Below are 19,343 nucleotides of genomic sequence, written 5' to 3' on the forward strand. Positions count from 1 at the left end.
AGAGCAGCAAGAAGCAGAAAAAAGAAAAAAAAAAAACCAAACAATGAAACAAGCAGTGAGATTCAGTACCTCCACGTAAAAATGGATGAATGTTTTTAAATCCAGCATTATGGTTATGCTGCATGAAGATTCTTCTACTTAAGTGCCTACCCAGCAGTATTTTTCCTTTGACTAAGTAAAATAGCCACTGTATGATAACAAAAGGCAAAAAGATTATCGAAAGCTAGAAAGTAGCTATGCCTCTCAGTTTGTAATAATGTAATCTCGTAAACATCCCTGACTGAAGTTACTTTGAAAAAACTTATGTACATACAAATCAAATTATACCTTACTTCTTACAAACTGAGTAATACACAATCTGCAAAATAGTGCATCATTTACAAGAGTTCAAACAGCTGCAGAGGAACAACCAACACATTTCCTCCGTGCTATGAGCAATTATTGACAGTCACCTGCCAAGTGCTACAGAGCAGTCTCACAGAACTGAGAATCCCAAGTTTCTGCTTTCATTTGTTTGTTTTTAATGAAGCTGTTTTATCTTCACACTATAGCAGGGTCAGAAAAGTCTTCAAACAAGCTAGTGCAGATCCTACTCAGATCTAAGCTGCTATCTTCTAAGTGATGCACATTGCCCAGTCCTCAAACCAGTAACTCACAGAGTCAGCAAGTAATTGTTACTATTGAAAAATACAGGCAGTAGTAAAACTCCTAGAATATCAAAATCTCTGATGCATCCTGAGGAGTGGGCAAAGCAAAGGGAACAACTAGTGCACCTGGCTTACACTCCTAGGCTGATTACAGGGAAAACAGGACACACTGGCATGAGAATCTTTTCTGTAACGCATAAAATCAGTTTAAAAATAATGAAGTCTTGCTGGAGGCTGGAGTTTGCTTAACTACATGCAAATTGGTGGGAAAATAGTATCAAAACCCTAAAGAAAAGGGGACCATTTCACTGGGGAGTTTCTCCAGGCATTGGGTGCCCAGGTAGCAAAGCAGCTCTCATACAAGGCTGGCAAGATCAAGATCTCATACAAGGCAGATCTCATACAAGGCTGGCAGATCCAGACAGCCACAAGAAACAGCTCCTTCAGGAAGGGTCCTCTCCTCACCAAGTGCTTTGGGAGGTGGTATTTGTGTTTCTTGCAGCAGTTGAGTCCAACTAAGCTGTCACCAGCTGATAAGCCCACAGCAGAAAAACAGTAGGGAAAACTGCAGCCTTTTGAGATACAGAGCCTGGCTTGCAAAGGGAGGGAAGGTCTGAGGGCCTGCAGGAAAAGTGCTGGTAGCTCCCAGTAACAAAGGGACGGCTCTGGCTATAGCTGCCTACTGCTTGCTCTCTCTAGTGTTTGGAGGTGACTGTTCAGTGCCACCTTGCCTGTCTCTGGTAATGGAGAGGGGCCTGCTGTACATGGGAATGCACTGCCACTTCTAGGACCAGCCCTTGCATGCACTGCACTGCATACCTGGAGTCTGTGAAAAAACTTGCAGCTTGAGCTGACTCATTAACTACAAAGGGAAGGAACTCTCAGCCTATCATTCCATGTTTAATGCTGTCAAGTGCTACAGGCTCCTCTGTCCTGCAAATCCACAACATGAGGAAGAATTGACTAAAAGCAGAAAATTGTATCCTACTTTAACATACATCCAACATTTTTCAGTCAGATTATTTGGTCTCCAGCAGTCTGGAATGTGATCAAACACATGCAGCAATCATCTCAAGCCACTGTTTACATTCCATTTTCTTAAAGAGAACTGAATACAAAGAAAATTAAAGTCTATTTCTCTTTCTGAGGGTCTTAAGTAAGAGCAAGAACATGGCATCTTAGTCAATTCAGTAACCACAAACCCACCCATGGGGACCATTTGACTCTGCCATAATCAAAAAACCAAAGCATCTACCTTTTTCCCCAGGGCTAAAAGGAAGGTGCTAGCATTCCCACATGGCCATATTGCATCTTAGCTCTTTACCTGCTTCAGTTGCAAATGCTATGGCACTTATTCATTTTCCTGCTAACTGTAATTACATTTGCACATAGACAGTCCAAATGAGGCAAGAAGTCCTAAGCCGAAAAATTCCTGTTTTTATAGATGCCACATTCATGTTCTACAAAGACTAGAATTTCATTCCCTCCTGGGGGGGATTCCTGGCTATACAGATTATTCCTAAGCAGACCTAATACTTATGGGCAGCAGTCTTCTGCATCTCCACATGAGACTACTTACAGAAATGCTGTCCAAGGAACTTCTCTGATGTTTATTGAAAAAGACAGTTAACTGTATCTGTCAGCTCTGAAACAGAGATACTGGTCCAACATACTGAGAACTGCTAGAACAAAGTAGTAGTGATATAAATAAGACAACTTTTGTTATTCTAGTCCTTCCTTTCCTGCTATTTCCTGATCTCAGTAATTATTACTGTGCTCGAAGAAGCTATGTGTTACATTTTAATTATACACAAGGGTAATACACAGAAACTAATGTTGCAAACAATCCATACACAATAGAATTATAGCTGTACAAGAATGGCTTCTTTCTTTAGTGTATTTTGAACCATACAGGTTTGCATGAGACACATTTATTTACAGCACAGTTATATTGTAGCCTCCGTTTGTAACTTCAGAAAGATAACATGTGCCTGTACGTGAAAATATGTTTCTAAGAATAGGAGAAAGACCCTACTCATGACACCATCAATGGAAGAATATGGTGCGGACAACAGAAAATCCCATGGGTCTCAATCTTGACACAAACCCTCCAGAAACAAGATTTCTGTTACATAGGGTGGTTTGACTATTCTATCGATGAATACTTCAGGTAACCAGAAAATGTTAAGTAAGCCTGATTACTTTTAAAACTTATCGAAGGCTTGTTAGCCAATCCAATCTTCCTTCTGAGTGTTTTACAGAAGAGGAGTACAGGAAACTGGAGAAAAAATTTAAAAAACAAACACAATAAAACACCAAAACAAATGACAGAAGATTGTAGTATTTGAAAATATGAAAGCCTTAAGGATAATTACAGCTACACAGTATATGTTTATGAAGCAAATAACATAGCACAAACTATAAAAATTAATCTATTCAATTCACTGCCTCAACTTAGAGCTTAATATTTTGTTTGTATCTCTTCAGCCAGGCAGAGATAATCTGAGGGAACTTATAACATCTAGAAAAAAAGATAAACAGCTATTTAAAAATCAGTGTAACCATTTGAAATAATGAATTTCTTGTTAGGGAAGAAAAAAAAAGAGACTGAAAACCAGAAGTTCATTTATCTTGAGCTGCACAAAGTAAAAGACTGGAGCTACGCCAGTGATCAGTGCTGGCACTTTCAGTAAAGACCTACAGCACCTTGCCTTGAGAAAGCTCGATGCATAATAGTGGTTGGCTGAATTCCTATAGTGCTCAAGTCTGCCAGCACACTTTTGATCATTCCAGACTACAAGACAGGCCTTGTTGTATTTAAAAGTATCTAAAATGATAAGCACAACATACACAACAGTATTCCTCTCACAGTAGCAAGAAAACATCAACGTGTTTCTTTGACTGAGAACCGTTAATCTGTTCCGCATAAACTGTCATGAAGGATTACCATAATATCTGATACTAGCTGGCAAATTTCCTGCTTCTTCCAGCTATGGTGTCACTGTATCACATATTATATAGTAGATACATTAAGAAGTTTCCACATTTTTTTAAATTAAACTTGCTCTTTAAAAGAGAACTACAATGGTGCTGCAAGAGCTGATGTCTCTGTCAAACTTGTACTCCACTGGGTGGGTTTTTTTTTGTTTGTTTTTCAGAGAAGTTGCTTTTGCACTTTTACACCCTGACCTATTGAAGTCAGAATTTGGTGATGCACAGAGCACCTCAGGAAAATGGCTTTGAGACCAATCTTTTGTCTCAAAATCTTTGAAGTGCCTGAGTTTGAGCCAACATTATGCTTCTCACCTTTGTCTTACTTTATAGGTTGAGCACTTGTTAAACTTCTAGCCTTTCCTTATTGGTACATATGCAAATACATACATGTATTTGATGCTCCTGAGTGTCTGATAGGAGTTCACCTCGGAGCTGAGGCTCACTTCATGTTTTCCTAGTCTATATTCCCACTAGCTTAGCACATTGTCTGTATGATATCCCTCTACATCCTGAGCTGTCTCGTCAGAGAAGACATTCTGGCATTGTGTTGTGATCCAGCTGACGGCTGCCACTGCCTAGATGCCCAGCAGCATGTGCTACTACTTGTTGTCAACTACTGTAAGCTCTCAGTGTTAACACTATTCAATTCATGGGTTTTCTTGTCAGTTTGCATTTGCCCCTGACCACAGAGGAGTTTTACTGTCTGACACCAGCACACAGCAGCATTTTCCAGTCTGGTCATCCTAGTTATCAATTTTGTTTAAACTACAAAAAGAATTAACTCCACAATGCAAACCAGTCAGTGATCTCCTAGTTTACTTACAAAAACAGCATTGCCATTGTCTTCTGCAGGGTGCTTATAATGAAAGGTTTTTGACATGTTATCACTACACTACAGACACTGTGCTCTTGCTCTGCTGAGACACTACATTCTCAGATACAGCAGGTGCATGGTCTGCCGCTTCAGTTTGGTGCTCTGAGGTCAAGCACTGTAAATCTGTGACAGTGGTATACTTTAGCTGCAACCAGACTAATTCCCTATCTCCATTTTCCTTCCATTTCCAAAGCAGTATGCCGAGAAGCCTTTTGTATGTGTGTGTGCACATACTGATATTTATCTATAAATCATTTATAAATAACTGAGAGACACAGAAGATTCTTTGCTTGTACCTATGTATGGATAGGATCAGACTCACCGTGCTCATCTCAACAATGGAAACAAAGGGCAAATGCTATAGCTTTTTCCCAGGAGACAGACCAAGATGAAAGATGAAAGCCTACCACAATGGCTCTTTTCAGAACTGTACTTCAGCATACCTAGATGCTGACTGAGTACCTCCAATTACCTTTCACATAAGAAAAACAACTAGTCAGGAATCTATTAAATATTCTTTAAAAATATAATGTTGCAAATGCAACGCTGTTGAATTTTGCTCTCTCAAGAGGTACACAAAGAAAAAGAAATACAATCAACAACAGTGCAGAGAGCTGAAATTGATACATGGGGACTGATTAGATAAACACATTCTTGCAGCAATAATCCAAACAATTCTGTAGCATTGCTGCAGAGCTTTGGTTTTGGTTTATAACCAAGGGTTATATGTAGTATCACTCTTTATTATTAAATGCATCTCTGTTTTTACCCTGTCTGTGCAGGAAAATAAATTCAGTGCCTTCACAGATGTTACCAAACGGTACTATGAATTTATCAGGCAGCCTTGCTCCATCATTGATATCTAATCATTTAACCCTTAGTAGAAATAATATATATATTTGATCAATTGCATTCAAATCATTTTATAAGAGCAGTAGATTTCAGCTGATGCCATTTCCCTTTGAATATTTGATTACACCAGGCTCTTCTTCCCATGTGCAGAAAAAAAACGCATCACAGTAACAAGAAACAGCGTGAAACAAGCACTTCAGCATCAGTTTTTCAGCGATGAATATCAAAGCCTTCAGTGTTTTCATTCTCACTGTTCTTACCTTTCTTTTGATGTCAATGAACTGAGAAAACATTAAGGACCAGTAGAAAGATAATTCAGCAATGTAGTAATAATGAAGGTCAGGCATCAGTGGCTGAAAGATGGAGATGAGAAAAGGTTAATAGAGAGTCTGATACTATGGGCACCTGAGGTCTATACAAGAGATGTTTAATCACAGATGGATTATTGTATTATACATAAGGATCCTATGTAAGAAAAATGATGATGTTTCCTCTTTCAAATTGATGGTTCCGGAAAAATATACTCCCAGCCTACCCTCTTTTAAATCTTTACAGTATTGCAATACCAAAAAATTAAGATGCCCATTAGAAACCCAGAACAAACTAAACTCTTCCCACTTATATCACTGTTGCAAAAGATTACTAGAAACATCTTGCTGTACATCAATAATGTATTAAACATACAAGAAAAAAAAAAAGAAAGCACAGCAAAAGAAACAATGTTAGAGTAGATTAAAGTGACACTAGTACATAACCTCACCTGTTTATGATAAAAACCTTCTGAGTTTTAAACAGATTTAACTTGTTCTAATATAAAGACAACTTTTAAAGAATATAAACATTATCTGGTAACATGCTAGCATTTGTGAAGAAGAAAATAAATAAATTTACCCAGGCATCTTGTTTGATATACAACATGGTTACACAGATTTTTAAAAGCAAAAATATAAATAAAGCAAAAATATAAATAACAACACACAGGAACCTATTCACAACCAAAAACAACTTCAAAGGGGTAACTATTTAGATCCCAGCTAAAGAGGGACAGTCCTAGGAGCTATTCTAATTTTCTCATGACTGTGCTTCCCTGCTAGTCATATCTTCTGTAACAGTGACAATGTTCACTAGCACAGGAGAAGTTCTGTGGGCATGTCCAAAGGAATTAGATGAACCATCTTTTGAACACTTCGCACTGATCCAACCACACACCCAATCAGAAAGAGGCAATTCAGTTGTCTCTTTTATTCCCATTCTTTTTTGCAGACCAATACTTCATATCCAAAGAGTTTTCAGGTGTTGACTGAACATCCTATATGGGTTATTTAAACATAGATACATGTTGATACTTTATGATACAAATGAAAAACCGAATGTATAATCTTGATCAGCACTCAGTAGATGTCTTTGTTTCTGGGACAGAGATTTTGAAAATGATTTTTATTAGATGGTCTCATTTCTGATGGACTCTCTTCTAGCATGAGTTTAAATACAGAAAAGTGTATTTGCCCCATTTAAGACTAGTAACTAACGTTCTGAATTTCCCAGTCTGCTAGATCTCTGGCTTTGCTAAAACTTTCAACCTCCTCAGAACTTTGTAAAAGATGGCTATTTCTCCACTGTGGCAGATGTCACAGGTAGATTTCCAAGATTTGTTTTCAGATCATGTCGAAACAGGTGTGATAGTTAAATTCCCATTTCGCTTCTTGAACACAAGCAAGACAGGGAGCATCTCGCTACATTTGAAGCACCAAACAGCCTGTTCATACTAACATATTGACATAAAGCTCTATCATAATAAAAAACAGAGCTATTCAGAGATGCCATTCTTGGTTTTAGGCAGTACTTTTACCTGATATGGGTAACCAGTCCAGCACTGTCTGGTATTCCAAAGCCAGGGTGTCTGAGAGAGAAAGGAAAATAAAACAAAAAAGGTCTGTACATATAATTTTGGTCAGTGTAAGTGTTTATGGTTAATACAAGTGAAGGACAAAACTATAGAAACAATATAGTATTTGCACTTATGGACAAAGGCTCTGAGCTCCCAATACAAGAAGTAGATTTTTAAAAGTTTCACAAATATACGAGGGCAAAATTCCCATCCATAGAGAATTTCAGTTAGTGCACCATGACCTTATACAAATAGCTTTTACAGGAGTGCAGGCTGAATATAATCAGCCTGTGCACAGATGGTCAGATCTCACATTACCTTCTCAGCAACATGGGAAATCTTAACCTGCGAGAACTTCCCTTATGTATAAGCATCCTTTCACACAGTACTTCATCCTAGCCATATAACCACTCCAGAGAATGAATCATGCCTTTTGCTTTCCTGGCTGATGAGGTGGCCATCCAGAGATAAGACATTTTGTTGCCACATGGAAAATTCTGATATCTTAGGGCAACATGAAAAGTAAGTGCCTCAGACAAATTTGTTGTCACAAGAAACCACAGACTCTTCCATTACAAAAGGCTGGGTAAACTAAAAAACTTGATTGGAGACATGCAGCTCTTTTGCGTCTTTTTTTCTTCTTTCTTTTCCTGACTGCACAAGGCTTATACAGTGCTTCTTTTTCAGTGTCACACAAGATAAGGCCATGTAAGTACATGTTATTTAGCTTTTCCTTCTTTTTCTGTGCAACCATGGAACTCTAGATAGAAATTATAACGTGAACAAGCTCTTCTACCCAACATTTTCAGCTGTTAAATATTTCCACAAATGGCAATATGAACATGGCCAAACTGACAGTCACCAAATAGACACATTTCCGTTTTATGCATGAGCATCAACAACTCCTTTTCAATGTGCATGTCTTGCAAAGCATGGCTGCGTCTCAGGTTATCTCATTAGAAACATGAAAGAAAGATGTGGATTCAGGATATTTGCATCATTAGCTGTTCTACATCCAAGTATAAAGATTGCAGAACATTGTTAGGTCTCCCGGATTAAAACACACCTGCTCCTACAGCACTAAGTACTACTAACACCATGTTTTTCACACAAACCCCTTGTACATGAAACAGAGCATTTTCTTGTTTTCACCATTAGGAGGAGCAGTCCAGTTCAGGCAAAGCATAACAACACACACACAAAATGCAATGTTTGTGAGGAGCATCAAACCAAGTAAAATAAACACTAAAAAGAATGCTGTTCTGGAGCTTGATGTCCTATGAAGAAAATCAAGCTGGTAGAGTCTTTATAAATAGGAAGGATTTGTACCATATCAAAAGACTGTACACATTACAGTCAAAATTATAGCCCAATTCCCAACTGATGCATAAGTTCTAGCTATGATTTGTCTTCCAGAATATCCTCAGAACCTTTCCTGGTTATGAGTGATGTAAATCTGAATATTGGAGGATCTTCCTACATTTTTAAATGTATCCAGAGGAAAGAAGGGAAGAGAAGAAATTTGCACACTCACCCCCACTGCTCCTCAAGTAGAAATGAATAATTCTTACAATGGCTTAAGCAGAATACCAACACTTACAAATAAAAGATCTCTTACGAGTTTCTGATGCGTCTCTTACAAGGAGGCTGTAAGAATGGTGAAAGTCCATTCAAACCTCTCCACCCGTCTATTTGGAATAATAATTTATTGTAAGCAATTCAGTGGTTTAAGCATCTCTACAGTAGTTACTGCAATATGAGTTCCTCTCATTTCACACAACAAAAAAGGTATCTTGAAAGAGATACAGCCCCTCTATCTACAACTGTTAATAATACATCGAATCTAAAATATTTTTTCTGACAGCTGCTTAAAGTAGAGCCATCCAAATATTGTAGGATAATTCAAGTTTTAGCCAGGCTGCAACTATCTTTCATATCATATTCAACTAGAAATAAGATATGCTTCCTACCCAATTATTTTGCTACCTAAATTACAGGTGTTAGCAAAAAAAAAAAAAAAAATCCATATTTTTTCCTTCAAATATTATAACATATTAAGGCTTCTTAGGAGAGACGCCTGCTATAGGAGCTGCAGATGTAGAGATTACGTTCAATTAAAATACCGAATGCTAAACAAAAGAGGTTTCACTGTAAGAATCCATCAAGACTTTACCACAAAGCCTGAAAGGATACCACAAATTGAGAAACAATACAATAAATGCGTTATTATTAAGTCTCAGAGACAATACACTACAAAACATCTGCTTCTGAGCCAAAGGCAACTCAGAAAGTCATGCTACCTTCCCATAAAAAATGCTTCTGATCTGCTGTTTGAAAACCTAATTAGATTCTACGTGGGCAACAGGCAGGCACAGTGGCTAGGACTGCATGGTTTCTATACTACTTTCCTACCTCTGTTTCCTTCCCAGTCTCTCCTCCACTTGCCTAAGCTTCTCGGAGCCAACTCTAACTGTTGTTCTAGAATGGGACTTGCGTTATGGTTGCCCTGGCATGCTTTAGTGAAGAGCAGAGAGAGAGCACTTGGTTTATGCTCAGCCTTCCCCTCTGACCACTGCAATGAACATAGCCCTAAACTGAATTTAACTTCTCCTTAAAGACATAGTATTAGTAGGAGCTATAAGCACCTTGCCTAGTATTCTGTGAACCTCACGATTCTAGGATATCCAGGGCAGGTTCAGCTGGAAGGAGAGAATTCTGAAAGCATCTGTGATGTAACACTTCAACACAATGATAAAGGGTGAACTAACCAGAAAAGACTTAATGCTGGCTTTCTCAGGGCTCAGCTGAACCACATGCATGCTCAGAGGATATACCTTTAAGTTGTCCCACACAAGACAAGCTCACTACTGAGCAAAGCCCAGCTCTCCCTGCAAAGTCTCACAACAGACAGGAAAAAAGCTCAGTGACTTGACTTTGCAACAGATCTTTTCTGGGCAAACATTATGAGTCTGCTATCAAATACCAAGAATAAGAAGAAAAATGGAAATATAATGCCTAGGAAAGAGATGAAGTACAAGCAGCCTGATAACAAAAGGACATCATGAAGTTGAAAACTGCTAAAAGCTTCAGTAACTAATAAGTAGGACAAAGGAAAGGCAACTGATGTCATCTTCCTGGACTTGTGCAGAGCCTTTAATACTGTCCTGCACCACATTCTTAACTATAAACTGAAGAGACACAGATTTGAAAGCTGGACTATTCAGTGGATAAAGAATTAGTTGGATGGTCACAGCCAGATGGTTGTAGACAATGGATCCATATCCAGGTGGAAGGTGGTCATGAGTGGTGTCCCCCAGGTATCTTGGATCAGTGCTCTTTAACAATTTTGTCAATGACATAGTGGGATTGAGTGCGCCCTCAACAAGTTCACCGATTACACCAAGCTGAGTGCCTACCTGCACAATAGAAGGAAGAGAAGCCATCCAGATGGACCTGGATAGGCTTGAAAAGTGGGTCCACATGAGTTGAATGAAGTTCAACCAAGGCCAATGTGAGGTGTTGCAGTTGGATTGAGGTGATCACAGATATATATGCAGACAGAGAAGAACTCATTGAGTACAGCCCAGTAGAGAAGGGCTTAGGGGTCTCAGTAGGTGAGAAGCTGGACATGAGCCAGCACAGTGTACTTGTAGCCCAGAAGGCCAAAAGTATCCTGGGTTGCATCAAAAGAGATGTGGACAGCAGGGAGAGGAAGGTGATCAACCCTTTCTGTTCTGCCCTTGTGAGGTCTCATCAGCAGTACTGCATTCAGGACTTGGGACCCCAGCACAAGAGACATGGAGACTTTAGAGTGCCTCCAGAGGAGGGCCATGGAGATGATCAGAAGGCTGGAGCACATCTTATGAAGGAAGGTTGAGGTAGCTGGACTTGTTTAGCTTGGAGAAGAGAAGGCTGCAAGAAGACCATATCTGACCTTCCAGTACTGGAAGAGAAGCTTATAAGTAGGAGGAAGACAAACTTTTTACAAAGTCTGGTAGTGATAGGACAAGGGCAAATGCCTTTAAACTAAAATAGGGAAGAATTAGGGAAGATGTCAGGAGAAAATTCTTTACTCAGAGGGAGATGAGGCACAGGAATAGGTTGCCCAGATAAGATGTGGATTCCCCATCTATAGAGGCCTTCAAGCTCAGGTTGGATGGTGCCTTGGCCAGCCTGATCTAGTGGATGGCAAACCTGCTCAAAGCAGAGAGGATAGAACAAGATTATTTTTAAAGTCCCTTCCACCCTAAGCACAATTCTATGTCACAAAGCACCAGCCCTACAATGCTGAAATCCTCCCTTATGTAACATAAAGTACCCAATCAGTACAGTAGCAATGACAGTGAAGGATGACAAGCTGCTGTTAAAACAGCATTAAGGAAAAAATTTCTTTTATTTTACAGTCCTTACAGAATACCTGTCAAAAGCTCCAACAAACCTCTCTACAAACTCTGCGATTAAAGGGAATAATTTTCAAGAATTCTTTCAGAAAAAAAGAAAAAAAAGAAAAAATCCTCTCAAGACAAGGGAACAACTGAGATGCTTGCACGCTAAGTAGAAGCCTCTAGTTGCCTTGCATGCATTGTCCTACTTATCCGTAAAGAAAGCTTCTAAGTGGGCCCTGGCTTTCACCAGCCCCAAAGTAATGAAAAACTGTGTGCCTTGCTCAAAACGCTGCTATAATCTTCAATGTGAAAGGATAGTTTTTAAAGTAGATGAATAAAAAATAAAAATAAAAAGGTAGTGCAATAAAACCCTTCCCACTGTGATCTATTCTCCAGACAGTTCATAGTTGATTTGGTTGAAAGGCATTTCTGTGCGCATTATATCAAAGAGACAATATAAGTACTTGATGAAGTATTATTTTAAAATAACAAATTAAATTCTAGTTCATCAGACAGTAATAGAAACAACCATGAATATGCCTCTCATTCATATGTGCCCAGCAGAATCCACTGAATACAGGAAACACACAGAGGTCATGGGATGGATTCTCTAACATGCAGAAACCCTCCATGTCTTCCCCACACCGTTGGCAAGTCAGCCAACAAATGTGTGTTTTTAAGGTAAGTGAATTGCATGCATGTTTTTTTATGAACAGCTTGTGTTTTTAAAGATGAACATACTTACATGTGGGTCACACAATTTTGCATAATGGTTGTTAGTGTAGAGCTGAAGTTACTTTCACAGTTCACCTCATTCCACATTGCCCTGTCACTCACTAAACTATTTGTACTTGTGCTGAGCACAACTAGGACCCAAGCAGGCAAGTGGTGCCCACACGCATTGGTGTTGCTTTGCCCAGTAATTGAGTTTCATCCTTGGAAGCATGAGTCTATAGGTAAATAAGAGACGTGTGAAAAAAAATGAATAGTGTTGCTGGCACTCATTTTTTCTTTTCTGCAGCCTATAAAGTTGAAACGAGCAACATGCTGAGGAAACACTTCCAGAGGCATATATTTTAGCCTAGTGACAGCAAACCGCAGTTCTCTACAAAACAGCTTCTACCTAACAGTTTCAAGTATCAGACAGCTGTTATGCACCTGATTCACTCTTGATCATGTGGGCACGTTGTAATTCCCAAAGGAGTTCTTCCTCAATTCCTAGATAAGTAAGAAAAATCTCCCAGTTTTTTTCATGCATGAACAAAGGCAGTGGCCAGCTGTTTTTGCCTGAATAGAGCATGCAAAAATCCAAGCATGCCATAACAGAATCCTCGCACCTTGGGAAAGCCTACTTATACACAAAACCGTATTTCAAACAAAAGTGAGACATTCTCAGTCTGAAAAAGATTATAAGATGCCTTTGTTGCTTTTGAAATTAGAATATTTTTGTTCCTATAAAGACAAAGAGAGTACAACGCAGAAATTTTGAGCATTCAATGCACACATACCCCCTACTTCAAAATCCGAAAAGGCCAAGATTTTATCAGGCATGGTTAATACATTTGGATACAGCTTTACAAAATTTTGTCCCTTACAGCTATCTATGATTCTATTTAGCGCAACAGAAATTACTGCTATTAATTAAAGTCAGGATAATACTTATGTCAAATTTCTACCCACCTTACTCTGATGCAAACACGAATGTGTCATGGCACTCATACATCTACTTGCATCAAATTAAAGCAGGCCCTTGGTCTTCAAATAACTAAGTACTTCAGCTGAGGCCAGAAGCTTTTCTCTTGGTTAGCATTTATTTACTGAGCCCTCAAGATACTGTGCATAGTTTGTTCTCATCCCTAGACCTAAACGTTTGTCATCTCATATATGTGTAATTTCCTCTTTTCCTCAGTAGTAGCTGCATGCTCTCATTGTATTCTGCCTGCAATCTCTTGTTTGTGGGGATGGACACTCTACCATATTCCAAGCTTTACAGCTTATCTGTAATTGCAACAGCAGGGGAAGGGGAGACTTTAAATTTTCTTTTAACTGCAAATTATAAAATTATTTAAAATTTTCCACTTACAGTCTTTATTTAACAGCACCTTTCATAACATCAGTGGAAGTTACTCATAATTAACTTTATTTATTTGACATTCAACATACTGAAATTAAATAGTGTCTTAGACTTCACTTTTTTTTCCAATTAAAGTTAAGAAACCTACCAATTTTATTCTTATTCAATATATAAACATTCTTCTTGCACATAATTTAGTTGAATAAGTGCTCACTTAAAGGGATTTATTTGAATTACTTTTTTTTTTTCCCCCCCTCTAATGCATGCAGCCTTTTGGCATGGTAAGCCGAATGGTTGTTGACATTAGAAAGTCAGATCACCTTGGTAGCACACAAAGTATCCTTCTGTTGTTTCCCACTCCAGAGACACCATACTGCTGTGCGAAAACGACTGCCCCACTATGGTAAAGCCAAGAGACTTGTCAGTAAGTGCGTCTCTCAGATTCAAATTTCACAGTGTCCCTATTCTCCTTTGGCTCTTCCCCTTCTTCTTTCTTGGCTCAACAGAGATCAGTGGAAGTATAGATTACAGCAATCATTCTCTCTTAAGGAAAATACATACCAACAAAAACGCTTGCTCCTGTGCACAACATACAAACAAATACACTGTGTGTTTCTTTTTCTTAGCTGCAGGAAAAAACTCCCAGATATTAATTGCTGTAAAATAAGTCATAGCTGAGTAGATACACGCTGTTTCAAAGAAACAACAATAAAGGAAAACAATGAGAAGCTCTTCCTTGGTAACGTAATTCATAGTGTATTGATATATTATTAAAATAAGCAAAATGCATTGAGTTGTAACTAGCATCCTTTACTCATTCAGCCTTCTTTATTAGCTCTCTGAATGTATTCCAAGCATTGCTTCAACTAAAAAATACCCAAGAAAGTAACGGCTGAGTAGATACTCTGCCGTTACTTTACATAATCAAAATGAAATTAGAATTCTTGTTTAAACAGACCCACTGGAGTAAAACAGTTATGAATAGGGACAAAGCTTGTACATTCTACTAACCACACAAAAATTGGACAAGCACTAGCCTGTGCTTCTATCCATGTACAGGTAGCTATAGCTGCCTTACTAAAATCAATTATCCTAGTCATACAGTTAGTGCAGTTCCTGTGACTTCTGATGGCAAGTTTATTTGACAAAGTACTGGGCAGCTGAGAGACACTTATCAAAACTGCTCCACTTCTTATTCATTGCAGCACTCAGCAGCAGAGCTTATTGGGTTAACAGTATAAAGTGACAAAGCTGAAAACAAGACCTCCACCATGTGCCATTTCATTAGGTAGGACGGTGACTGGGGAATACAAGGTTTCAAGCCCTCAGTCCGTGTCAGATTTCTGGAAAGGCTCTCTCAACCAAAACTCATTTGATATCCTGGCAATGAGACATGCACATTCCTGTAAAACATTATTGAGCCATCAAAACTGATTATTCAGAGAAATTATGCAGCTGAAAACATCCAGCACATGTCAGCAGTATCATTTTTAGTTTCAACTGGAAAACTAACTTGTATTTTGAACTTCTGGAGAGATCCATGGCTTCATTATGATAATTCAAGCATTAGCTGCATGTTCATGATCATTTGGAGGTTGGTAACAGGCTCAATATTCTGACCATATTTCTTTCAGTTAACGTACTTATTTATTTTCTACAAGGACGTGAAGGGTTTTTTTTTGTTGTTGATTTTTGTTTTTTTTTTTAAACAAGTATCAGCATTTTTGCAGCTATTTTACCTCCAGCAGAAAGAAAATTCAACTTTTCCCCATTTGCCTTGATTTTTAGAAGATTTACAAAGGAATAACCAGAATACTGTATGTCAGCTTTTGATCGCCTTCCACTAACTTTGCCCAGCCTCCAAGGACTTCATATTTAACATGTCTCAGAAACTTTATCTGGTCACCTAGAAATGTGTTTTTTCTAGTCATACTTCAAAAACCAACCTCAGTAAGACCGAATATGAATCACAGTAATATCATCTGTATTGGTTGTATTTATTTTCCTTCTAAGGTATGTTGTATTGCATTTATTTTCCTTCTAAGGTATTTATCATACCACTTAAAAATTCTCTCATCCATTTAAAACTTCTATCAGACAACTTCCAGCCTCCAGTGGCTGCTGTGACAGGTATTTTATGCACTGTCTTAGCAGCTGATAGCACTGGCTGGTTTTGTTTATGGCAGGATGAGCCATGGAGTCATCAGAAAAGTCTCTCTGCAGGGGACCAGTATTTAAATTCAAAACTAAACATTTTCCCCTACCCACAAAATCACCAAGTACTGACAACGGAAAACAGAAGAATCTAGAATATTCTGTATCAACCTGCATTCTCTTCTTTCTAGTGACTTGTTTTATTTGCTTCTCACAACAGGAATAGCATTTTCATAATTCTTTACCGACCCAAGCAATCATTTATATTTCTTGGCACCATTCACAACATAACTGAAGACAACATGACACACTGCCAATGAATCTCCTAAGGTTCTTTTTTCATATGTTATGACTAAGCAAACTGTCCGAAGTTTTTATGGAACTGTTATTGTTCTTGAGTTTAGTGCCTTATGTCTGCAAAAACAAGGTATCAGGAAAATGCATTTCTGCAATGCAGAAAATTCAGCCTTTCCCCTTAGCAATCTACAGGGCTGACTTCCAAATGTAATTAAAAATGATACTTCTATTAACTGAAAATAATAAAATATACAGAAGGACACACTCCAAAGCCAAGATTAACAACAATCACTGAACGATGCACTTGACATTTCAAATGCAAATGTATGAGTGCACAAAATTATTTTTAGAAAAATATGAATTCAAATTTGGATTTATTTACATAAGTTATATCTGGAAAGGCAGAGTAAGCTCAGTGTACCACATATATCCACTTTCCCTGTTAAAAACAATGTACATTGGTCTTGTGCTGATAATCCCAATTTCAACTTAGAAATTATGTGGAAAATCACTCCCCAGTATTTTAAAATGAAAATAGCAAAAGGAACAGGTAGTTGTAGAAAAGGGCTCTAACATCTACGTAAAGATAGAGGTGATGGGAGAAAAAAAGCCTGCACCATTTCTTGCAAGGGACACTCAGAGGCCCTAAAATGAAATTTTGCACATTTTAAACAGAACCAAGGAATTCTGCAGCTAGAGAGAAGCTGGTAGCTGCAGCATTTCCACTCCTTGCTCTCATCAGCCAGCCAGCAGTCCTACTACCAAGTCTGGCCATCAAATAATTTGCTTTCATTTAAGTACCTTCTTGTTCCAGCACTTCCTCTTCTGCTTGCTTTTTAGTAAAGCAAAATTTCTTTTTTCATGAAGTTGGGCTATCAGTGATGCTCTGATGGTTTACAGCAGCTGAAGGTCTACTTAAGTTTTGTAGAAGTTGGGCTAAAGTTCCAATTCATTTGTGCATAACAGGTTTCCTAGTGACACGACTGTTAGCTTTACAGCTGCCTTGAATTTTTTGATTGCAGAGCCAGACCACATCAATTAACCTAGAATTTGCATCTAAAAGGACGTCTGAATTTATTAGGATAGGCAACATGCAACTGTGGTCCTGAAATCAGATCGAAAAGAGACTGTGTAAACTGTCAAAGTTTATACTTGGCAAACCATAGCTTGCCATGAGAGTGAACTGTAAAGAGTTATCATACATTTAAGTAACCAGCAAAAATCCTAAGAGGGAATTATTAAAGCAGATAATAGGTCAGTTCACTCCTAGTAGCTGTGTAGTGCTCCAAGATCAGTACTGAACTGTAGTATCTCAGAATGCTCCTTGCTTTCCTGCAGGACGCAGCTTCTACAGAGCTCCTGGATTTTCAGAGCACTTGGCTCTGATACTTCAGTTACCCAAAGGCAATTAAACTTACCATTACACATCTACTTTCTGTAATTATAGTTACTATCTGTGGCTGCTCTGCCGTAAAAGTACCTTTGGCTGATGCTGACCAGCTGCTGACTTCCATGCTATTTGTAGAAGGGAAACATTTATCATTTCCTACATTCTCCTACTGACACTGACTTTTGGAATCCCCTGTGAGCTTCTTTCCTTCCCAGGACTCACTGCGTGCCATAAAGGAGCCATGGCCCAAAATGAGAAGAGTCTATCTCAAATAACAAAACAACTCTTCCCTGAGTAATCACTGAGGCACGATTCCAAGCACAAACCCAGATGTTTAAGGCAGTTGCATGGAAAAAAATAGAACACAACACTCTCCACTTTCTATTCCTGCAATTGCAGTGTTTTTCTGTAGTTCAGCATCAGCACATTGCAGCAAGTTCTCAAAATCATCCCTGACAGTCTGAAAGTTAGCAAGATGTTACAATAGCTGATTTTTTTTTTTTTTTAATTAAATAGAAATAGGACTTCTCTAGGTCACAGGGTCAAGATTTAAGCCCTGAGATACAAGAGCATTTGTTGCCATCAAAGGCAGCTGGTGAGGAGATCTTTTGGCAGAGATCTCCCCACATTGCTGCCACTAAAGCCTTGACATACAAGCAGCCTCTCACAGACACACAATCAAGTCTCACATGATGGCTGTGGGAGTAGAGCTTCATCCAGACAGCTTTCTGCAATAGACAGGTTAAAAGCCCCATCTCCAGTGACCAAAGAGGCGGTCACTAGAAAGGGACCAGTTTCCGAGCAATTTCATCCCTGGATACAGTTAAAACAAGGCATAATATAAGCAACAAAGGAAAGGATTGACTAAAGCAGCTCCTTCCTCTCCCACTTCTGATACCTGCTGCCTTTTTTTGATGTCATACTGAGTGGATCAGGGCAATTCACCCTTAAGGTGCTGGTGTCCTTTGTAGTGAATTATTTCTTGGTGTATTTGATTTTATGCCACAAGCACTCAGTAGTGCCTACGAAAAAGGCCAGTGAAGAAAATCTCTCACTGCAATTTTCTGTAACATAATAAAAGTGTAGGGGAAAATGTTAATGTAAAAATAAGAATGCCATTTTGAAGGAAATTCTTTCCTGCTTTGGTCCGAGTCAGTATCTGTGAGAACACTTCCTTCACTTGAGCAAAGAAAGATGGACATCTTTACAGATTTGGGAAATTTTGGCTAAGTCTACATGAACTTTTATGTTCATTTCCTCCTTGTTTTTCCCTTTCTCCTCCTGCTGAGGTTGTGCATAAATACAAACTTTTTGGTGTTTCCATTTTTCATCTTCAGATCTACTTGATCCATTTGTATTTTGTTTGTTTTTAAATGCAACTCATTTTGCTAAAACAAGTAGCAGGAAGAGTGGTTGGTAAAGATGAGAGCAGAGGAATTATGCTGGTGCTAAACTTATATTAAATTTTGGATTAACATGAACACTAAATTTTGCGCACAATGAACAGTGACTGGGTAAGAGAAAAAAGACTGGCTGCCTTTCTTGCTTTTTTAAATTTGTAAATCTGTGGGGAAAAAAATACCTATAATCCCTGCTGAAACTGTATTTAAGACAGCAGCAGTTAAAAAAACCAGAAGCAATACTCCGAATTAGATTTGAACCCAAAGGAATATTTCCCCACGCTAAAGTATGTCATTTTTAATTGCCAGAAACTGAGACCATCAGTAGTCAGAAATGATGTGAAAGTCTTAAGATAAAATGATGAGCTAACACAGAAAGGAAATATGA

At 38.5% G+C, this 19,343-nt stretch overlaps 1 protein-coding gene across 1 annotated transcript in view; it reads right to left on the minus strand.

Moving 5' to 3' along the window:
• The window catches only part of CERS6 (ceramide synthase 6), a 41,315-nt gene that overhangs the window by 21,516 nt on the left and 456 nt on the right, over positions 1–19,343 (minus strand). The window contains exons 2-4 of the mRNA XM_019617385.2: positions 9,901–9,930; positions 7,217–7,267; positions 5,628–5,720 (exon numbers count right to left, since the gene is read on the minus strand). Of these exons, the coding sequence (XP_019472930.1) occupies positions 5,628–5,720; positions 7,217–7,267; positions 9,901–9,930 (174 nt within the window). The remainder of the gene's footprint in view (positions 1–5,627; positions 5,721–7,216; positions 7,268–9,900; positions 9,931–19,343) is intronic.

The sequence above is a fragment of the Meleagris gallopavo genome, chromosome 7 (genome assembly GCF_000146605.3).
Source record: "Meleagris gallopavo isolate NT-WF06-2002-E0010 breed Aviagen turkey brand Nicholas breeding stock chromosome 7, Turkey_5.1, whole genome shotgun sequence".
Taxonomy (NCBI): domain Eukaryota; kingdom Metazoa; phylum Chordata; class Aves; order Galliformes; family Phasianidae; genus Meleagris; species Meleagris gallopavo.